This window comes from Peromyscus eremicus, chromosome 2 (assembly GCF_949786415.1).
Source record: "Peromyscus eremicus chromosome 2, PerEre_H2_v1, whole genome shotgun sequence".
NCBI classification, from domain to species: Eukaryota; Metazoa; Chordata; class Mammalia; order Rodentia; family Cricetidae; genus Peromyscus; species Peromyscus eremicus.
This window is the reverse complement of record NC_081417.1, coordinates 135,894,297-135,917,974: the sequence shown is the minus strand read 5'-3', so window position 1 is coordinate 135,917,974 and position 23,678 is coordinate 135,894,297. Positions and strand designations below refer to the sequence as shown.

At 46.7% G+C, this 23,678-nt stretch overlaps 2 protein-coding genes across 3 annotated transcripts in view; both read right to left on the bottom strand.

The window, feature by feature from the left end:
- Mtf1 (metal regulatory transcription factor 1) overlaps positions 1-16,147 on the bottom strand; it is a 45,739-nt gene extending 29,592 nt beyond the window's left edge. For both annotated transcript variants that reach the window (XM_059254937.1, XM_059254938.1), the window contains exons 1-2: positions 16,015-16,147; positions 13,765-14,220 (exon numbers count right to left, since the gene is read on the bottom strand). In XM_059254937.1, the coding sequence (XP_059110920.1) occupies positions 13,765-14,169 (405 nt within the window). In that variant the 5' untranslated portion in view covers positions 14,170-14,220; positions 16,015-16,147. The remainder of the gene's footprint in view (positions 1-13,764; positions 14,221-16,014) is intronic.
- A 1,077-nt stretch (positions 16,148-17,224) lies between these two features.
- Positions 17,225-23,678, bottom strand: part of Inpp5b (inositol polyphosphate-5-phosphatase B) — a 73,547-nt gene continuing 67,093 nt past the window's right edge. The window contains 2 exon segments of the mRNA XM_059254936.1: positions 17,225-18,021; positions 19,006-19,117. Coding sequence (XP_059110919.1) covers positions 17,906-18,021; positions 19,006-19,117 — 228 coding nt within the window. The 3' untranslated portion in view covers positions 17,225-17,905.

Below are 23,678 nucleotides of genomic sequence, written 5' to 3'. Positions count from 1 at the left end.
TGTCAGCCATTTGCTAGATAGGGAAGGGAGGGGCACTGACTCCCTCCTACCCCGCCCCTTCTTCTCTCCAGCTTCTAGGACCTTGCACAAGCACTCACCTACTAATGGACTACCCTTCCACTGCCACACAAGCGGTGCACTGTCTGCCTTGAACTGAATCCCCCAGACAATGTCTCAGTGCTCCACAAGGCCTCTCACTGGAAAGTCCCGGAGTCTAGGCAGGATAGTCAAGGGTATTCCCAGGGCCTTTCGACACTTTCTGCTGTATGACTCAGGAACCAGGCAGGCAGGAGGGTCAGCCTCGGCCTAAGGCACAGCACACTATCCTCAGTGACGCTCATCCCCGCCCTTTCCTGTGCTCTTTTCTCCCTTTCCTGGAAATGTCTAGTTCCTTTCTTTGCTCTCCTGAGCCTCTCTCTTCCCTTAATTCAAGTCTCCATCCCTCCAAGGTCCCCCGTGATCCTCCATGTCTACCCAACAGTGCCCTTCTCTAAATGCCAGGACTATGGAACTAACTACCACTCAGCTGACACTCACTTACACCAGTTATCCTCTCATGTCAAAACTATCACGGAAGGGTGGAAGGGTAGGAACGAGGGAGGATCCTGTCTGCAGCCTAAGGCCCATCACAGAGGTGAGAGGTAAGAACAGAACTTCATTCTTGAGTTGCCATGGCAGCTGACAACTTTGTAAGAGGGTGGGCAATGCCCTCTCTCACTCCCTACCCTGCTCCCATCTCAATTCCTGTACTTGGCCAACTCCTTCCACTATTGGATGTTTCTTCCTCAAGGGCCTCTCCCTGACTGGCCCTTAGCCCCAGTTCTGAGTGTGACAGCTCTCACAGCTTCCCGGGCCACCAGCCCTTGGAATCTGGGGGATCTGCATTCATGGATTCAGCCAATTACAGATTGAAAATGTTCAGAATTTTTTTAAAAAAAAAAAAGTGCCTGGGCTGAACACGTGCAGAACCACCTATTACTCCCTAAACAACAATTTCTAGAGCATCTCCACAGTATTAAACGCGTCACAAGTAGGCTAAGCTAATTTAAAGTATACAGGAGAAGGCCACAGCGGCCAGATGGCTCAGCAAATAAAGATGCTTGCTGGTGAGATCAATCCTTGGGACGCATGTGACGGTGGATGGAGAAAAGTTGTCCTCTGACCTCCACATGTGTCTACACACAAATAAATCTTTTAAATATTTAAAAGTAGCCGGGCGGTGGTGGCGCACGCCTTTAATCCCAGCACTCGGGAGGCAGAGCCAGGCGGATCTCTGTGAGTTCGAGGCCAGCCTGGGCTACCAAGTGAGTCCCAGGAAAGGCGCAAAGCTACACAGAGAAACCCTGTCTCGAAAAAACCAAAAAAATAAAAAAATAAAAAAAAAAAAAATAAAAGTATACAGGAGAATGTACACAGGCTACATGCAAACACTGTGATCTTTTACATAAGAAGCCTGAGTATCCACGGATGCCTGAGAAAAAGTGGTGTTTCCAAAACAATCCCCAGTGGAGAGACACCAGCTTTTCCTTAAAGTGCAAGATATATAATTAAGATTAAACAATTATATAATTAAACAATTTCCATTATTACCTTTAGTTGCAAGGCAAGCAGGACCTGGAAAACAGACACTAAGTAAACACTCACTGAACTGAATGGACGGCTGCTTCTCATCTAAACTGTAAACTGCACGAGAGCAGGGCTCGCACTGTCTTGCTCACTGACAACTTCAGACTAGACTTGTGGAGAAGTGGCACTCACTCCACTTATATTTGGAATGAAACAGACCCAGCAAGACTTAATGATAAAACCACATAAAAGCCTCTCGGCCATGAGGGCCACCATACTCTTAGGACTCTGGAGACTGAGACAGGACTGCCAGGGCACGACAGATAGCTAGACAAGCTGGAATTGGTGAGTTCCAGGTTCAGCGAGAGATGCTGCCTCAGTATATAAAGTAGAGAGTGATCAAGGAAGACCCTGGACATCAATTCAGCTTCCATGTACACACACATGCACTTACATATGTGAATAGACCTGTACAGCACACCCCCCACACATACACATACACATACAAACAACAACAAACCCCAAGACTATCAGGTGGGAAAGAAGTTTTGAGCAGGATGTCCGCCAGGTCAAATGTAGCAAAGACCATTGATTGATAAGACCAGCACCAGTGTTAACCTATGGGGCAGTGGCCAGAACATGAGCAGTCAGCCAATGATGCTTCCAGAAAAACTTGGCAGAGTAGAAAGGGAGAGAGACCCTGGACAGAAAGGTAGGAAAGCACTGAGATCAGGAAAGGTACTGAGAGACAGGACAGAAGTTGGTTATGGTAGCACTCAGGAGGGCTGACCCAAGATCAAGTCCAGGCTGGGCTACGTATACATCATAAAGACCCTATCTCAGCTGTGGTGGCACACACCTTTAATCCCAGCTCTCGGGAGGCAGAGGCAGGTAGATCTGTGAGTTTGAGACCAGCCTGGGCTACAGAGCAAGTTCCAGGATAGCCAGGGCTACACAGAGAAACCCTGTCTCAAGAAAAAAAAAAAAGAAAGTAAAATAAGTGGTGTTGTGTACTAGACGCCTTTTCTCCCAATAATAAACTAAATAAATGATCTCATTTCAGCTGGAGACAGTAAGTGGCCATCATTGTCTAGTATCTTTCAGAATTATTTTAAAATAGCAACAAATTTCACAAAAAGGGAAACCCGAACCACCTCAAACAGGATCAGAACAGGAAACTGAAAAAATGAAGTGTGCCATGCTACAAAGAAGAGATATTACAACATCATGTACCTTTAAATAAGACTAAAATTCAGCATTTGTGGATCTGAAGAACTGTATTCTAGAATTATACTGTGCTTAGTGTCAAGAACAACAACCTTGCTCTCAAGAAGTTCAAAACAAAAAGGAGGACTAGACAGGCGAGGCAAGAACACCGTCCGAGACGCGGCACCGAGAACGGACACTGAGCCCACTAAGGCAATATACAGACAGAGGACTGAAGACCCAGGCTAAGGCGAGCTTATCTACAAAGCAGACACATACCAGATGAACCCAGAGACTTCAGGGAAGGGTCACACATAAGTAGCCTGCCTGTCAAAATGAATGACAGTATCTTGTGAGAAGAACATATTGTCACTGGAGACTCCACTGGACATAAAGAAAACTTGTTTTTCAAAGAACCTTAAGACGTCTATGCCTGACTTTAATTTTCCCACATGGCCTCAGACAGCTGCTGAAGAGCACAGAGACACCCGGGTGAGTTTACTAAACATGGAGTGTGAGGGTGTGAATGTCCAGAAGGTATGAGGCTCAGAGGTTTACAGAATGTTCTGAACGGTTCTAACCCAGGAACATTTAGCAAAGATGATCACAGCACTCGGGCAACGACGGAAGCCGAGAACAACAGGTGCAGGACATAAGCCTGAGCAGAAAAGGCAGCGGCAGAATTTCAGGAGACAAAAGTCTTCAAAGGCAGAAAAAGAAAAAAAAAAAAAAAAGCCTGGGCTTCTGTTGGAAGAAAAAGGAGATGGAGAGAACTCAACTCTACACACTGCAATAAAGGAAGGGAGTCCCTGGTTCTGAGCCCAGAGCAGACCAACACTCATAAATAAATGATTGGCTGCTGGTTTCAGCTACAGAACTCACTTTCCAGACTGAGTGTGCTGGTGCAAGCCTTGATCCCAGTACTCAGAAGGCAGAGGCAGAAGCAGGAGGATTGCCCTAACTTTGAAGCTAGACTGAACTAGATAGCAAGCTACAGGTTATCAACGGTTATACACAGCAAGATGCTGTCTCAAAAACTGAAAAGCAAAAAGACAACAACAGAAAACCCAAAACCCTAGGGGGAGAATTCGAACTCTGCCCTTTCTTCGCCATCACTAGTGACTTCCTGTCCCCTTCCCCAAACCAAAACTGCTCCCCATACTAGCACTGGTTTCTTCCATTCCAAATAGAATCAAAATTCTTGAATCACAAATCTAAGTGCTCTGAACTGGTGCCATTTCTTCCATGCCTAGCAGAGCTGAATTCACGCCTCCATCACTCTCCAGAGCTGTGTCCACACCTCATCCCTCTACCCATTCGGAACTAAATGCCCTTTCATTTCTCAGTCCTGTTAGCAGCCAACAGGCCCGTGTCTTGACTACGACCTTTGTAAACTGGTACGTTATCATAAAAAGCATTAACTTTGGCATCCAGACAATCCTCTCAGTTCAAGTCTCAACTTCACCACTTGAGAACTGGATGTTTCTATTTGCAGGCTGTGTGCTCTGGAGTAGGTGTGTATGAGGGTGTGTGCACTTGGGTGTGTCAGCATGCACAAGACAGAGGTTGACATCAGGTATGGTCTTCTACCTTGCTCTACCTTATTTATTTATAGACGAGGTCTCACTATGTATCCCAGGCTGGCCTCAAACTCACAAAGATTTACCTGCTTCTGCTTCCTAAGCGCTCCGACTAAAGGCATGGGCCACCACACCAGGCCTCCACATTATTTTCTGAGACAGGGTCTCTCACTGAATCTGAAGCTCTCGGACTCTACAGCCAGAGAACCCTTAGGATCCTCCTGTCTCTGCCTCCTGGCACGGGGATTGTGACAGCTAGATGTTTCTATGCTTTAACTTTTTCATCTGAAAAATAGGGGCTAACAGTGTCTATTCTTTTTTTTTTTTTAATTTATTTTATTTGTTTTTATTTATTTATTATGTATACAGTATTCTGCCTGCACATATGTCTGCAGGCCAGAAGAGGGCACCAGATCTCATTACAGATGGTTGTGAGCCACCATGTGGTTGCTGGGAATTGAACTCAGGACCTCTGGAAGAACAATCAGTGCTCTTAACCTCTGAGCCATCTCTCCAGCCCAACAGTGTCTATTCTATGATTGTTAAAAAGGTGAAATACCGCCAGGCGGTGGTGGCGCACGCCTTTAATCCCAGCACTCGGGAGGCAGAGGCAGGCGGATCTCTGTGAGTTCGAGGCCAGCCTGGTCTACAAAGTGAGTTCCAGGAAAGGCGCAAAACTACAGAGAAACCCTGCCTCGAAAAACCAAAAAAAAGAAAAAAAAAAAGGCGAAATACCAAATTATATTAAAGCCTTCACTTTTAGCTGTAGGATGTTGGTGCCCCATATATCCACCATTGTGGTGATAAATTGTGTACCCTAATAAACTTGCCTGAGGATCAGAGGACAGAGCCAGCCACTAGATTAGACATAGAGGCCAGACAGTGGTGGCACACACCCTTAATCCTATCACTCGGGAGGCAGAGATCCTGGCTGGATCTCTGAGTTCAAGGCCACACTGGAAACAGAGCCAGGCAGCAGTGGCACACACCATTAATCCCAGTACTGGGAAGCACACACGACTTTAATACCAGGAAGTGATGTCTAGGCAGAGAAAGGTATATAAGGCGTGAGAAAACAGGAACTCACTCTCTTTAGACTGAGAATTTCGTAGAGGTAAGAACTAGTGGCTGGCTGCTCTGCTTCTCTGATCTTTCAGCTTTCACCCTGATATCTGGCTCTGGGGTTTTTTTTAATTAAAAGATCATCTAATAATTGAACAACACACCAAGGAAGTAATTTTTCAAAGGCCTAGTACCAAGGAAATCACGAGATGCCGAGAATGAAGACAAAAGATTTACCAGTGGCAAGGATTGGTGTTCACCAACCTCTGCTTGGGGACCACAAATGTCCTCATTTTATAACACAGTTAAAAGTGTGGTCTGTTGGCTCAGGTCTATGATCTCAGCTACCCAGAAAGATATGGAAAGAAAATCCCAGTACAATGTTCCCCACACTACAGACTGAGTTCAAAGCCACCCTGAACAGTTTAGGGAGAACCTATTTCAAAATTAAAAGTTTTTTTTAAAAAGAGGAGCTAGAGAGATGGTTAAGTGGTTAGGAGGACTGACTGCTCTTCCAGAGGACCCAGGTTCAATTCCCAGCACCTACACAGTGGTTTTCAACAAGCTGTACTTCTAGTTGCAGGGGATCAAGTGTCTTCTGTCTCCACAGGTACCGGGCACACATGTGGGGCACAGATATACATGCAGGCAAAATATTCATATAAATAAATAAATAAACAAAGATGACTGGATATATCTCAGTGGTAAAACACTGCCTGGCATCATCTGGCCCTGGGCTCAATCCCAGCTCCTCCAAAACAAAACAAACAACACACAACAACCCATCCCAGTCACAGTCATGTTCATAGGAAAGTTCAGCTATGTAAGCTGGGACCAAGTTTTCTGTGGGCTCTCTTGGAACCCAATCACATTTCTCCAACTTTTTAAGACAGTCTCTAACTAGCCTTGAACTATGTAGACCAGACTGGCCTTGACATTTACAGATCTGCCTGCCTCAGTCTCCTCAGCATGCACTAACACTTCTGTCTCCAACCACAATTTACAGAGAACATGCTTCCCAAACCAGTTCCTAACAAAGAAGCCTTGACATTTTTAACCTTTCTAAAACTAGATATGACCTCTGAACCTTCTGGAACAGGGGCTTACGAGAAAGAAAAAACAAGAGACCGTGTGACTGAACAACGGATGAACCAGACGCGGCGCCTGACATCAGAGGCATCATATACTGATGTACGCTTCATGTTACATAAATCTCACTGCATCTTCATAGAATTCAGTGGGAGACCTTTATTTCCATTTTACAAAAGAGGACAGAGAGCAGCTTGCCAGGGCCGCACAGCTAGTATACACTAGAACAAAAAGAGGAGACCAAGGTTGAAATCATCTTTCGAAGAAGAAAGTTTTTGGAATAAGCTGGATTTAAATCAGGGGGCACCAAATTTCAAGCACTGTCGCCCACTCTTACAAGAACAAAATGTCAGCAGAACCTAATACAGTCCATAGAAAATATCAACTGAAGACCCAGAGTTCCTTTGGTACCAACTTTAAAAACCAGGGTGTGCAGAAACCAGCCAAGCTCCTCTGCCGGGCCAGAGGGCCAAAGTGATAAGACGGGGACAGGTACCACATGCCAACGTGGAGGAGACACCTGACAAGCCAACTTCACCTGGTGGCACGTGGAAAGCACACTCTGCTCTGGACCTCAGCAGAGCCACGAGGAGCCCCCAGCCTTGCCCTACCGCTCTCTGGTAGACACCTGACAAAAGTCAGTGAAGCCAGACCTTGGAGGGAAAGGTCCTTAACACTACATTCTCAAGCAGTGACAGGCTCATCTGTCCTAGTTCTGAATGGCAATCCCGTGGGAGTGGAACAGGGATCTGTGAAGAAATGTAATCATGGTGTGCAGAGTGGAAGGTGGGTGTGTCTGAGCGCATGGCTCCACTCCCTGAGGATTCCCACTGAGGAACAGTCTGGAATCAGTCTTCCTGAAATAAAGGACAAACTGTAAAGGGCTCTGAACACTGGAGTCAAATCCCCCTTACTTTCGCTGTGCCCCTTTGGTTTTCTTGAGACAGGATTGCTCACTGTACCCCAGGCTGGCCAGGAAAGCACCATGTAGCCCAGCCTTGCCTCAAACTCATGGCAAGCTTCTGCTTTAGCCTCCTAAGGTGCTGGCATTACAGGCACAAGCCATCCCACTTCTAACCCCTTTATTACTTAAAATCTGTCAGGCTAAATAAACTCAGCTAGGTGTGGTGGCGCACGCCTTTAATACCAGAACCTGGGAGGCAGAGGCAGGGAGGATCTTTGTGAGTTTGAGGCCAGCCTGGTCTACATAGCGAGATCCAGGACAGCCAGGACTACACAGAGACTCTGTGCCAATAAATAAATAAATAAAATAAATAAATAAATAAAATTAAAACAACAACAAAAATTTTTAATCTAAAATAAAATTTTAAGAAAGGAGAAGGAATAGGAAAGAGAAGAACATCCCCCTCCTTTTAGAATGCCCCTGAGAGTAATCCAATTACTGTGCAATACACTAGGAGCAGAAACACCATTCTTTCCCAACCAATGGTCTGGAATAGTCAGGACATCATGAACACATATTTGGCTTATGGGCCCTGGGTTTCTTCTTATCTGCCAACTATTTAGCATAAAGGTGGGAAGGTTGGTAGAATGCATTATGTTCACCACTGTGGTGCTGACAGAGGAGGTGAGCAGGCAACTGGACACTCCCTGGCAGGTTCTCTGGAAGAACAGAGATGCAAGAAAACTTTGGGGAACCATGGACCACACGAACCCACCCGAGGAACAGCTGCTCAGCAACCTGGAGGGGAAAGCATTTGAGTATACGAGATGCGGAAGGACAGTGTTTTGACAGGTGCTCTCAAAGCTACCAATCCACAGGGAGAAAGCAGTGAGTAGTTAGGATGAGAACCTGAAATGTGAATTAAGGGTTAGGCTGCCCAGAGGTCCTGTGGTAGGGTGAGACAGTATGTGTGGCAAGGTTCTGGTTGGCTTGTTTTTGCGTAAGACAAGCATGATGAAAATAATAATAATAATAAAGCAATCAGTAAGCCAACTGCACACCAAAGGAAACAAAGGTACAATCAGGGGTAAACAGGAAAATCAGGCTAACATCTGACTCAGAAACTAAGCTGCTTAGGAAGCCAAGAAGACTGAGTAGTTATCAAAAGACTCCATTTCTCAAGAGCAGTACCTGTGAATGCCATGCAGAAAGAAAAAAAAAAAAAAGCCAAGCTTAAAACAGGTTCCGGGGACAAGGGTGGTTAAAGATCATGCAGCTGTTATCATCCGTAAACACCGGCCTCCTCAGGCCAACTAAGTGGATTTGAAAGCCAAAATAAAATCACTGTCAATCAATGACTGCGGTAAGAGTGTGCTTCTGGAAGGCAAGCCTCCTGAATGTCTGGCCTCCGAAGACTAGGGCTGAGGCTGCTTCTTCCTCATCTCCATCGATGCTCCAAACCTTACTGAGCCTAATACCAGTTTAAGACCAGGGCAGTGGCTCCCGTTTCTAATCTTGGACCTCAAGAGACTGCTGTGAGTCTGAGGCCAGCCTAGGCTGCAGTTAAAACCCAGTTCAAAAAAAAAAAAAGTCTAGTTTATAGAATCTTCTACATAGACCTTATGTATAGGATGGAGGGAGAAACTGAAGAGGAAAGGAAGAGCCTAGAATGAGTCAAACCCCCAGGACAAAGAGCTCACAGCATCCTTGACCCTGTCCTGGTCACCATTAAATGGCCTGAAGAAAGGAACGGGGCGAGCCAGGCTTGCAAGCAGCAGCAGCAGCAGCAGCAGCTAAGGAGCACAAAGCGGGACAGTGACAGCGACCATCAGATTGCATAACCCCTCCCTCCCATCTTCTCTTCTGCCTAGGTCAGCATCTCCTAAAACGTGCTCTACTAATCCCTGGAAAATGGTTTCTAGCATAAGCTTATAGCATTTATTAAATTCCGTTTTTTTTCTTTCTTATTAGCAAGTCAAAGGTCCTGCCTGATAAGTTCTGAAGTGGTTTGATTTTACTTAGTATTTCTCAAACATTTGCTCATGAACACTCATACAGTAATCATTAACTGAGGGTGGCCTAAAGCTAGGTACTAAACTACGTCAAAACTTTTGAGGCTTTAATTAATTAATTTAGAAATAGGGTCTCACTATGTAGCCCCTACCTGGCCTGGAACTCCATCCATCTCCTCTGCACGCCCAGCTCAAACTTCCTTAACTTAAAAGTTTCAATGCCCCCGAGCTACTGCTACCTCAATTTTCTTCCAAGTCTCAAACTTTCAAAACAAAACACAACTTCACACATCCTGTTCTCTCATCCCAGCTTACCTCTACCCCACTCATATGCTCTGTGCCCCGGGCTCAACTCACGGCCCTTTCAAACTGTGAGCAACAGCTGAACAAGAGACAGAACTGCTGTTTTCTCCAGCTCCTCGGTCCCTCTTCCAGGTCACACAGGAAGTCAGCCTTCCTGACCCAGAGTTCAGAACAGCACATTCCACCCTCTCTTGACTCCTGTCTTCTTCTCTGGCTCCCCTTCTCTCTCCAGACCCTAGCTGCTTTCGTGTTCATAAAGCCACCCGAAGGGTTCTAGGATCCGTGTCATTTCCTTGACCTCAGACCCACATTTCCAGTGGGTTTCAACTTGTGCTCCTTACTCCCAAGGACTACACGTTCAGTACACACCAACCAAAGTTACTCATTTCCCCACCAAACTTTCCTCTTGCCCCAATTCTTGTTAACAGACTCACCATTTAGAGTGGGAGGTAGCGGGCAGAAGGCAGAGCTGGCCACTTTTATCTTCAGCACGCAGCCTGAACATGACTGAATTATCCATCATCACAGACTCTCAACTACTAAAATCTTTACCCACTCATCAACCAGCAGCAACTCAACACATTGAAAAAAAAATCTTTTGTTTTGAGAAAGGATCTTACTGTGTAGGCCTAGCTGACCTTGAACTCAGATCCACTTGCCTCTGCCTCCTGAGTTGCTGACATGAAAGGTGTGCAACCACTATGCCCAGTCTTAAACAAATCTTTTCTTTCTTTCCCTTTTTTTTGGGGGGGGAAGGGGGAGGGCGGGTTTCAAGACAGGGTTTCTCTGTGCAGCCCTGGCTGTCCTGGAACTCGCTCTGTTGGCTGGCCTCAAACTCACAGAGATCCGCCTGCCTCTGCTTCCTGACTGCTGGGATTAAAGGCGTGCATCATCACCGCCTGGCTTAGACAAATCTTTTCAATGGACATGATTAAAAACCTTTCGACTCACATTCAACTCAGGGCTCACTATGCAAATTCCAACAGCATACAAAATTCCTTGGGTCTTAGATTCTTTCCTTCATCAGTTAAATGAAACTCAAGTGTCTTCTAGCAGGCCATTAAATCCTTTCTTTCTTTTGTCTCCTAGTTACCTGCTGCTGTCAGAATACCCCTTCTAAAATGCTCCTCCTTTGCTTTTTTGAGACAGGATCTCACTATATAGTTCTAGCTGTCCTAGAACTATATAGACCAGGCTAGCCTCAAACTCATAGAGATCCACCTGCCTCTGCCTCCCAAGTGCTGGGATCAAAGGTGTGCTCTAAAATGCTCCTCTGGTCACATTACTCCTGGCTCCCAAATCCACAAGTCTGTCACTGCTTCGAACACAGCACAAACCCTCAGCAAGCTATCGCTGCTTTCTGGGTTTGGATCTCTGCTGTCTATCCCTATCCCCTGCTACTCCCTGGATGCTAGTCCAAGGACTGACACACTCACTACTGCCAGAAAGTCAATTCTGGCCAGCACTCTCATTTACATGTTATCTTTTCCCTTTACTGTGGTGCCAGGAATCGAACCCAGGGCCTTGTGGCATGTGATCCAGACTGGTGGAGACCCCCAGCCCACCTTCGCATTGTCTATGGCTGATTTTGTGTTACAACTGAAGAGCTGACTGGTTGTAACAGAGACCACATAGTCTGTAAGGACAAGAACATTTACTGTTTAGCCCTTTACAGAAAAATGTACAGGCCATGTGTGGTGTATGCCTGTAATCCCAGCACTAGAAAGGCAGGAGGATTGCCACTTTGAGAAAAGCTTGAGCTGCACAACAAGACTCTGTTTCAAAAAAGAAAACACACACACGCACTCTAACTCTGTTTTAGGGGGTCAGCTGGCCACTCCTTAAAGAGGGGAAGGGGCCTCCGCTTTCTACCTCCCTCTCTTTGTTCACATTGTCTCCATCTCTCAGAAATACTCATGCCCTGCTTTTCTTATAAACTGAACACATTTTTAAGACACCTTGAAGGCTGGCCTAAGTGCACAGGTGAGCAAGTTCCTGTGTTCCCAAATACAGCCCTGGTACCCTTCACACTGACCACTTTATCCCTAATGCTCACACTACTGCCCTCAGGTATTTCTACCTCTATGCTGCAAATCGTCGTCGTCTGCAATCACAGCACCTTGCTTGACAAATGTTGGTGAGGCCAGATGCACGCCCGTCATCTTAGCACTGGGAAGGGGAAGGCAAGAGATCTGGAGTTCAAGGTCAACTGTAACTACATAGCAAGTTGGAGGCCAGCTTGGGTTACATGAGACATCTCAAAAAGAACACCAGCAACAACAAATAATAGTCTATTGAAGGCAGAGGAACCCCGATACAAGCTCACATACTGGGTTGAAACCAACAAGAAAATTTCAGTATGGAGACACTCCAAAGGCTTCTAAGCATGTCTACCTTCACCAGCACAAAACTTGACAGCTGCACCCATGATAATGCAGAACAGGGCTCTTCCATCCCAGCCCTGAACACATCTGGGGTAATTATTTGTTGTCAGAGGCTGTCCTGTACATTATAAAATATCTAATAGCATCATTAGCCCCTACCTACAAGATTCCAGTAAAACTTCCCCAATGTCACAACCAAACGTCTCCTGGCGGGCAAAACTACCCCTGGTCGAGAATCACTATTCTAGAGGTTTCCAAGTACAAGCCAACAGTGAGAGGTTGCTAATAAAACCCAGATGACACAGTCACTGTAGTACAGTGTCCAGATGAAGAGACAGATAAGAGCCACACTGCTGACTCACTCCTGTGAGATTATGCTCAACTCTGGATTTTAAAAGGACTTTGGAAAACTGGAATTCCTTCAATTAAAGGATACCAGATTGATGACAGACTAGGGGGAAAATGCCATCAGAAAGATATTTGAGTGTAGGTGGCTAGCTTGTACCAAAGAACATGACGGGACCTTTAAAAATGTGCAGGCTGCCCCATGGAAGAAGAGTTATCAGGAATACAGAACTGGAGGCTGGGAACAGCACTACACGAAGACAGGCTTTAGTCCTATACAAGCCAAAGCTTCCGGGCAATCAGAGCAGGCCAACCAATGCACCAAGCACAGACCGAAGAACAGATGTCAGAGATGCTGCAAAGATTACTGTGTCCACGGGGAGGTAGGGAATGATGGTCTCTCTAAGGTATTTACAGCTCTAAGATATTCATTTATTTATTCATTCGTTTATTTGCAGTACTAGAGACCAGGCCCTCATGTATGCCAGGCAGGCATTCCACGCTTAAAGGAAAAGCCAAATGTCATGAATGAAAATTCAAACATTCACTACATCAAAAAAGGAAAATATTTCAAGAAACGAAGCCTATTTGTGCTTGGTAGTACCTGATATTAAGTCCTCAGCACAGGAATTGGCAGTGACCTGGTGTTTTTCAAATGAACTTGCACTAGGTCCTGAATAATGTTTACCACTCACTATCTTTAAGCCACACCATTTATTTCATTCAAATTCACCACTACAATTTGAAAAATGCTTTACAGTTTCCAAGATACCCTGAAAGGCATTACTTCATCCACGTTATCTGAATATAAATGTGACAACTTTTAGATAACCTGGTCTCATTTGTGGTCTCTTGCCTGAATTATAAAAACTACCAGTTACTATCCATTAAATATTCACTAAATTAATAAAGCACACTCCCACAGGCATCTCAAAAAAAAAATCATTTATAGCCAGTTCTAGTTATTACACACAAATTTAGTCACTCTGCTATCAGAGGAGCCACGCTGATACTTTCACAGTATAAACATGAATTCACTTTGGTGAAATTTCTACTTTATTTATGATTTGGAGAGGAAAATCTGAGATATTACAATGTAGTATTCCTCAATTACAATGTGACCATACAATCCAACAGTTCTAGAAAGCAGTCAACACAAAACAGGAAGCAGATGTGTTGTTGACAGGCAAGACTATACCGCAGGCTCTAAGCCCAGGAGCTCCTTTCACCCCAGTGAAAACTGCCAGCAGCACGCTGCGTAAGGAAGGGCTGCCCCACAGCCACACTGGGCCCTCATCTGCTGCTTTACTTACTTCTTTCCGCTTTGTTTCTGGACATTCCGACTGCAGAGTAAGGGTCGCACCTTCGATGTTTCTTGGCATGGGCGTGGAACCGGGGTTTATAGTCAAATGAATCTGATCGGGTGAGATAATGTGTTGTACATAACCCTGGGACATTGCTTCCTGGTCTATCAGGAAGCCTTCTTCACCTTCCACGAGAAAAGGCAAGTGTTCTCCACACTGTCCATCGTCATCTTCGTCCTCCAAAGTGCCTGGGTCCTGTTCTATAAGAACAGTGGTCCTATCATAAACAGTTCCAGATGAAGAAGGCACCAGTCCGTTGTCATCCACAAACCTGAGCATCTTGTCATCCGGGGTTAGGTCATCTTCCTCTCCCTTAAAGAAGATGATATTGTCGTCTGGACTGTGTTCCCCCATGGTTCAGTTGTGCTCAGCCCAATTGTGAGAAATGGAAAAGTAACGGCCTTTCTGCAACAAACAACACCAGAGTTAGAGCACACATAGCACAAGACTCAACTACCTCCTCACCACCTCAGGGGGCTTCTCCCTTGTTCTAAAAAGCGAACCAAAGCTTTACTACCAGACCTTGGGAGGCAGAGGCAGGCAGACCTCTGTGAGTTCAAGGCCAGCATGGTCTTCACAGTGAATTCCAGGCCAACCACAGTTACATGGTAAAACCCTGTCTCAACACAAACAAAAAAGACAGCAATCCAGGTGTAGGCATGGTGGTGAGCCAGGAACACACGGTGAGAATCTCAAAGGAAAAAAAAAAGCAAACCAAACCAACCAAACAAACAAAAAAAATCACCTTCCTTGGAAATATTTGAAATTGGCAAAATCAGTCACTCTTAAGGGAAAGCAATATATCTTTTCTTTTTTTCAAAAACTTAAAGTTAGCAGTTCACAAAACCTTCTAAGTAATTTATTGTCACACACTTTAAAGATGGATATGCATCTGATGAGGAGAAAAGAGCAATCAGGTCGCTGCCTCAAGGAACAGTGGCTATAAACCTTAAGGGAGGCCCTCCCCTTCAATCAATCACCCTCCCCTTCAATCACACTGGGGGGCAGTACACAGCCTCACGTAGTTGATGGTGCAGAAACAATGCTTTGAACATAATCACCTACAAATCCTGGCTTTGCCCTTTACTGCTTGGCCAACCTGTTTGTGCCTTGTCTTTCTACAGTGGGACTGATAATTCCTGCCTCATAAGGAGTGAAAGAGAAACTACATGTAAAGCACGATCCTGTCAAACAGCAGAAACAGGACGGATTCCTTCTGTCGTTTCCAGAACACATGAAGTGGCGGGGTTAATCCCCAATAAAGCATTGCTAATGCAAATCATTTTAAATAGTTATATCCTAAAACATGACATGGACCAGAGAGTATGCCTGTACAGCGTGACTAGGCTTTCTGCTCTGAAAAGCTGTCCCTAGCACAGCATACTGACACAAGGAACTCAGGAAATGTCAACAAAATGAAGGACAGACGAGCAGATAGTCTTTTTTTCGAAGATACAGTCTGTTGAGGAAATTACCAAATTTGAAGCTTTCATGGTCTGGAATGGTGATTCTTCCTTCCCCCGAAAACACACAGGTTCTACAATTGTGAGTTTGGCAGACACAAAAGGAGAATTTAAAATAATCAGCACATCACTTGGCTTTCAGCCTGGTTCTGCACTTTCTCTTCTGCTCAGGGTTAGCAAGTGAGCCTTTACAAGCCAGAGTGACAAGGCGAGGTAGTTACAAGACACAGGTCAAGGGATCTAATCTGAGAGGAACCAGCCCGAACCTTTGCTTACGCAACCCTAGAAATGCACGTTTCTCTGTATCTGAGAGGAGAGATAAGAATACCGAGAGCTCCCGGTGGGCTGCCCCGGCACCTTCGGCGGCAACGCGGAGACCAACTTTCCGTAACAAACAAGACCAGGAGGTGTGAGTGTGGCCGAGGAGTGCGAACCGCGCACCCCTGAGAGACTGGCAGAAGGAACCTGACCGGGAAAGCACCCCCAGTCCAGGGCTAACATAGAAAAACCCCGAGGCAGGCTGGGGGCTACGAGCTGGGCGAAGAGGGGCAGGGTCCGGGTCTCCATGGAAACAGAGAAGGGGGGCTGGATACCCATCCCCATGGAAACGGAGGAGGGGTGGGGTCCCTCCAGTGAGTGGCATGAAGTCTCTACTGGGAACGGCTTCGGCAGGGAGCCCAAGTCCCGCGCCCCCCGGGGAGTCCCAGCCCCAGCCGAGTCCAGCTTCTGCTTTTACCTCCGCGGCTCCCGGCAACGGCGGCAGCGGCAGCTTCTCCCCTCCCCAGCGGCACCATGATTGCCCCCACCTGTCCCTGGCGTCACTTCCGCTTCCGCTTTCCGGAGGAAGGAGAGGCCGGCGGGTCCCTGCGCCCGCTGCTGCTTCTGATTGGCTCTTGCTGTCCCGGGGTTGAGACCGCGCCTCCAACCGGCGGGCCGTGGGCGGGGTAGCGGCGTCAGGAACTGCTGGGCGGCTTGGGGAAGCTGACCGTAGGGAGCGGCGGCCTCCGGCGCGGGAGAGCACGCGACATTCGCCATGAACCCGGGGTGTCCTCAGCCCGGGCTGCGCCCTTAGCTGCAGCGGGAAGGGCGCAGTAAGGAAGGACGCAGTCGGCTGCCGCCTTCCAGACGCGCGGGCCAGCCCGCAGCATCCCTCTTCTCCCTCCACTGCGCCCTCGTCACGCCGCGTAGTTCCTTCACCTGGCTGAGGCCCCAGGACCCGAAAGCAGAGCAGAGTGCTCCAAACGCTTCCAGTTCTCACGCCCGCCCGCCCGCCGGAGCTGGCAGTCCCAACTTTCCTGTCCCAGGGAGGGTCCTCGCGCTCGGGAGGCTCAGCGCCACCTACTGGCCCGTCCCCGCTTCAGCTGTTACCACTCATCCTACAGACCCTTGAAACCACTACCTGGTAGCAGTATTGCAAAGCCAAATAAGCGATTTCGCGCGTACTTCTACTACAGTCCTGAAAATATCACTATTAGACCCTCGCATAAGCCACTGCTTATTTTCCTCAAGAGCGACTTGTCTAGACTGTTTAGGTTGATTCAGTGCCCTTATACGCTAGATCAGGGTTCAGACCCACACGGCTGTGCCACCCTCTGCTTGGGTAATACTGAACAGTGACTCTCACACACCAGACTGCCACACATGTCTCTTTGGCCCCTGACCAGCTGCTTCTGTGCTTAAGCCACAAAGGCCCAGCTCTCAAGAACTACCATATTTTGAGAGAGGGGAATGAGGGTAGAAGACTCAAAAGTTAAGACCACCTACTGCTCTTGAAGACCTGAGTTCAATTCCCAGAACCCACACTGAGTGGCTCACAACTGCCTGTAATTCCAGGTTCACAAGGATCTCTGGCCTCTCCTGACACCAGCATTCACACATGCATATACCACCCCCACCCCCACACACATAACTAAAGAAATAAGAGGAAAAAAAACCCATACAATCACGACTGTTAAAAATACATTTATCATTAAAATATATTACACATATGAGAGAGGATGCATTATATACAGTTGGGAGGACTGGCTGGCCTACAAAATCCCACTTGTTTCACCTCAGCCTCCTTCTGTGCTTTTAGGGGCGACCGAGAGGCCTTGGAGCTGAGTAGAACGGGGACAGAGTCGCCCTATGTATATACATGTCCTCAGTTTGGACAGTGGAAGCATCTGGAATGGCTAAGTTTATCCAGAACATCTAACCAAATTCCTGCTGTCCAACTCATTCTCCTTCAAGGACTTCCGTTAATCCAAATATCTAATTATGAGTCTGGGATGCAGGAAACTCACTGACATACATACATGTCCTGGAGGCAGGTTGAGTAAGGCAAAGTACAGTTACTTAAATTTTTTTTTAAATATAAATGAATAGAGATCTACTTGTGTTAAATAACTAAAGTTGAATACTGAACATCAGTTCTATTATTGTGGATTTCCCCCATGTCTTCACAAGTCAGCAAAGGGTGTACCAGCCAACGGCATGGGTCAGGGGCAGGCAGGTCTAGGCTCAAGACACACATAGCTGCCATTCTTGCTTCCAGCTGTCCTCAGAGCATGTTAGGACAGCTCTTGAGCTGAAACAGGTGGGGCTGACGATTGTGGCTGCCGTGGGTAAAACAGGAGTACTGAGGTTCAGACTGGACTGCAGAGGAATTGGTGAATAAACTCTTGGGCCTTCTTCTTCTCCGCCATGTCAAGCTTTTGGTGACGAGCTGGGTTTCGGAGCAGTAAGCTGCCAAATATACTAGCTGTGCATGACAGAAACAGAAAATGTTTAGCAACAAGGACACTAGGGTGGCTAGGAGGGAGGACGAACTACCCCAAAGCAATCCCTTTTTTTTTTAAGGCAGGCCCTGGCTCCCTCAAACTCAAGAGATCCACCTGCCTCTGCCTCCCGAGACAGACGTGCACCAATATGCCCAGGTATTTTCTTCTTGGAAAAAACAGAGAGCTAGGTGTGGTGGTACATGTCTCTATTCCCACCAGTCTTCAGTTCCAGGCCAGCCTGAGCTATACAGTGGGACTCTGCCTCAAAAAAGAAATAGGGGCTGGGGAGATGGCCCAGTGGGTAAAGTGCCTGCCATGCAGACATCAGAGAAGACCTGAGTGCAGATCCCCAGCACCCACATAAAAGCCAGGCACACTGACATACACCTGTAACCCCAGTGATGTGGATGTGCAGAGAGGTGGATCCTGGGGACTTGCCAGCCAGCTAGTCTAGCCAAAACAGGGAGCTCCAGGGCCTTGCACATGCTAGGAAAGTGTCCTACCACTAAGTCATACTTCCAGCCTCAAACAAACTGTGCATGTAACTTGGTCCAGAATAGGGCACGGTGGCACACAGGCAGCATTCAGGAGACCAAGGCAAGAGCATCCTGTGTCCAAGGCCATTATGAGCTACATGGTGAGTTTGAGGCCAGCTCTGACAACAGACATAACTTGACCCTGTCTTTTAAAAATTTAAAAAAGCCTCGGGAGGCAGAGGCAGGCGGATCTTGTGTGAGTTCAAAACAGTCAGGGCCGCTACACAGAGAACCCTGTCTTTAAAACAAAACAAAAACCAAAAAAACAAACAAACAAACAAAAAAGCAAAAGGCAAACACTTTCCTCAGAGCTTGGGGGGGAAAGGGAGGAAAAGAGGAGGTGAATGTAGAAAAGAAATCACATTTTAATTCCACCTCCTTGCTCAGTGACTCTGTAGAGATGCTTGCCCTAGACACTTGGCTACTTACCCAGAATATTTTCATCCAAATGATTTTTTGCTGAATTTTTCAGCAACTCTTGCAAAAACGCCATCAAGTAGTTGAAGACATTTTTGTGGAATGTAGGGAGAGTAGAAATGACCTGAAAGAGGGGAGGGGTGGTGTTTGCAGCTTCACTCACTCAATTACTTGACCAATTGCCTGCTGTATTCCAGGAACTGAGAACATGACTTACAAATGTGAGTACGAATGCACACAGAGCTAATCACTCACCACTTGGCATAAGTACCAAACCCGCACAAAGTCAAATCCTGCATGAATTTAGAGGTCAGACTTCTAATTCTGAGAACTTCTATATTCTCAGACAACTTAAGGGAATTAATACATTTTAGTTGGGTCTTGAAAAGAAGATAATATTAGACTTGTAGCAGTGAGGACTGGGGTATTGGGGGCACAGAAGGCAAGAGAAAGCAAGATGACAAGCAGGGATAACAAGAGACATCAATGTTGGCAGGGATATCCTGGCTGCACAGGCCCTACGCCTGGAAGGGTTATCCAGGCAGGAATCCAGTGAATAGCCCACATATCTGCACAGCAGAATCAACCAGGGAGCTGGAGGAAAAGATAGGTTCCAGAAGATACTCAGACTCAGTGGATATGAGCGAAGGTTCTGGAACCTGTACTGATGGCAACTGTTGTACATTATTCTATCAATTAAGTTGGGTGTGGTGATGCACACCTGTGAGCCCAGCACTTGGAAAGCTGAGGCAGAAGGATAGTGAATTTGAGGTCAATCTGGACCACACTGAATTCCAGGCCAGACAGAGTCACAGGAGACCCTATCTCACAGAGGCGGGGGGATCATTAACTAACAGTGAACAAAGAGGTAAGTATGACTTTGTCCAATAGGACGGCACCATTAAGTTCACGATCTAACTGTACCATGCAAAACGGAGAACAGAGGGAGCGCATTAACACAGAGCACAGGACCACGTCAGCAGAGTGACGTCGGGAGAGTGGGAAAGTGACAGATCAATGGGACTGGGCCCGTGGGAGGCGAGGAGAGGGAGGAATCAGAAATGACTCAGGTTTCAGGGTTGAGTCACTGGAACTAAGGGCGATGCTATTAAAAGCCAAAGGGACATGAGAGGAAGAGCAGGCTTGAGAAAGAAAGATGGTAATCTTCCAGGGCACTGCGGGAGAAGGCAAGATATTCATTTTCCAAGCCACTGCACTGGAGGGGCTGTTCTGCTCTGTTCTGGCAGGCTCCACCTGCCCAGGGCTAGCTACAGCGCACGCCGATGCTCGGTGCTTCCCCTCACCTGTCTGCTGGCTGTGTAGTTGCCAGAACACTCCAAGCAGCTATGGTAGGCACTGTAACAGACGACGGGCTCTGGCAGGCTCTCTAGGAAAAGCAGCAAGGCTTCGGCCACGGAGTGGTTGTTAGCGCCTTTGGCCCATTGTTAAGGAGCAGGTGATGGTGCTGCCCAGGGATAGGGAAGGCCCAGGGACAAGCATGTGCCAGAAGGGCTGCCTGCTCAGTCAGGCTCTCCTCAGTGCTAGGATGCCAGCCCACATCTCGAAGGCATCATGCTGTTTGTCAGGGGAGTCAGGCTCTCCTCAGTTCCCGCCACCCTGACTGCTTAAAGCCGTAATGTCCTCTCTGAGCAGGCTCTTATTAGGTAGAGCCTGTTAGCCAAGGTCACAGTTTCAGACTCCGGGCTTTGAGATAGGATTCTTCCTCTTTTAAAAGCTCTCATATTCTCTCTCACACACACACACATTTCTGAAGGATACAGAGGTTATCAATCATTCCAGTGTCCAAACAGTCCCTTATATGCTCAAATTCCGGCCTCAGGCCTGGCTGCTGAAACAGATCTTCCTGCAAGAGGGAAGAAAGCCACAAAACAGTTATTTCCCCAGAAAACTGGCAGTGATTTCCTGACTTATTCACCCATATCACCAGAGTCCAAACTGCAGCTGTGCAGTGAGAACTCCCAATCACCCTGGTGGACAATGTGACTTAGGCTGATGTGACTAATTCATCTTCAGGCCTTGTTAGGCATGGCTTCACTAGAGGTCACTAGGCATGCATGCATTATAAAGCTGTGGGTAGGCCCCGCTATACAAGACAAGATCCAGGGTAAGAGAAAAGTCACACAGAGTATGTGTCCAACAGTGTTATGAGAAACATGCCATGTGTAAGACTGAAAAGCTACTTTGATCCTCAACCAAAACAAACAACAACAACAACAAAAAAGAGATGGGGGCAAAAAGATCCCTCAGACCTTATGCAAATAAAAATGTCAGTAAACATCATTCCATTAGTCTCAAGATACTTTGGATTCATTTGTTTCATAAAGCAACTCAACATAATGTAACTATTAATAATAAAAATATTACATATATTGCTTACAAGTTACATTTGAAAGATCTACAGAGAAGACAGACCTCTTATAAAAGTGAATTCTGCCGGGCGGTGGTGGTGCACGCCTTTAATCCCAGCATTCGGGAGGCAGAGCCAGGCGGATCTCTGTGAGTTCGAGGCCAGCCTGGGCTACCAATTGAGTTCCAGGAAAGGTGCAAAGCTACACAGAGAAACCAAGTCTCGAAAAACAAAAAACAAAACAAAAAACAAAAAAAAAAAAAAAAAAAAAGTGAATTCTGAGGCCTGGGAATGAGCTCAGTGGTAGAGGGCTAAGGCCCAGGGTTCCAACAATTGCATGGCCAAAATAATAATAATAATAATAATAATAATAATAATAATAATAATAATAGTAATAATAATAATAATAATAAAGTATACATATACAATGACATATGTATATTTAAAAATTCAGTTTTTAAAAAGAAAGCCCATTATTGTGTATTAATCAGCTTGGGAGTAAGTTATTCACCTTTCAGGGCATCTGTGTCCTCCAAAAGTTGCTATGAAAGTTAAATGAAGCGATGGGATAAACAGAACACAACTTGGTATACAGCAACACCAGTGTGAGTGGGAAAATGAAAAAAAAAACCCAGACATGATGGAGTCCCAGTCCCAGCATACAGAAGGCTGAGGCAAGAGGATCATGAGCTCAAAACTAGTCTGGGGCTGTGAGTTTGCCATTAGCTTGGGCTATATAGTGAACTACTATCTCAAAACCTGGGAACGCAGCTGGGAATGCAGTTCAGTTGTTAGAGCTCTTGCCTAATTAACATGCATGAGGCCTTAGTATAGTCCCCAGCACTAGAGTGTAGGGCAAGGAAGAAGGGAGAGGAGAGGGAGAGGGAGGGGGAGAAGGAAGGGTGGAGGAGAAGAGTAAGGGGAGAGAGACAGAGAGGAAAGGAGAATATGAATGTATTTTGCTGCAAGATTAAAATTTCTATAAACATGGCTTTGAGGTCAGAGGTCAGAGGCAAGAGCCTTTGCCTTTACCAGCCTGCCTCTGTGCCTCCCTCTGTCCAGCATGTGTGGGGCCTGTGTGATGTCCTGTGCCTGGGTGCCTGTCAGTGTCAGCCTGACTAGTGGCCTGTGTGGTGCTGAATAAAATGTATCTTTTTTTTTTTTTTTTTTGGTTTTTTGAGACAGGGTTTCTCTGTGTAGCTTTGCGCCTTTCCTGGAACTCGCTTTGTAGACCAGGCTGGCCTCGAACTCACAGAGATCCGCCTGGCTCTGCCTCCCGAGTGCTGGGATTAAAGGCGTGCGCCACCACCGCCCGGCTTATAAAATGTATCTTAATTGTCTATGATTCCCCTCATCCTCCTCCAGTCACCAGCCTCCTGTGACCTTCTTCCGTGCCTGGCTTTGGAGCCTGGACCTCACAAACGTATAGCCAAGTCAATCAAACTGACCAACGGATCCCAGAAAGCCTGACTCAGTCTCTCCAAAAATCAACCCTCCAGATTCACGGCATGGGGGTTCCACCTGTCCTCTGTCTGAAATGTCAACAAGGGAGCCCCACCCTACCCCCTCATTCCCAGAAACAGGTGAGAGCTCCTGCAAAAGACATCAAAGTGACCTCCCAGGTGGCATTCAGAAGTCCGTCTCTGGGGACACTGAGAGGCCAGATGAAGAAACACAGAACTGGCAAGGCTGCTCTGCCTCCCAGTGGGGAGCCAAGGTCAAGTACCAAACATGCACTGGAGTCCTCCCTGGGGGGAGCCAAGGTCAAGTACCAAACATGCACTGGAGTCCTCCCTGGGGGCAGAACAATTCTCCACAGATTCCCTGGGACAAAAGTTTTCCACACAAAAGTTATCGACCTCTCTGACTGCCTTAACTCCAACCTACCTGCTGGAGAGCATTTCTATACAGGTAATCGACCATCATCCAGAGTTCTTTGGGGATTTCCATGGGGTTCTCCAGCTGGTTCCTGTCATCTGCAGACTGCAATGGCATCAAGGTCTCCAAAGAAAGAAAAATCATGACAAGTCATGACGAGGTGGAACTTCAGGAAAATGCACAATGTGGGGACAGCAAACAGAAAGGGAAGCTTCTTCAGTGCCACTAACCCCAACATTGCAGAGGCAAGAAATAAAAATAAACAAGGAGATCAGGTGGTACAACTGGGTGACCAAAGGTGGTTTCTAAGGATGGGAAGAGTTCTTAGAGCAAGCAGTTTCAATGAGTGGGGTAGGATATGCCCTAACTTCACAGAAGAAAGTTCTTCCAGCATCCCACTGTTAGAACCAGAGAGGCGGTGTGATCCAGTGAGGAAAGA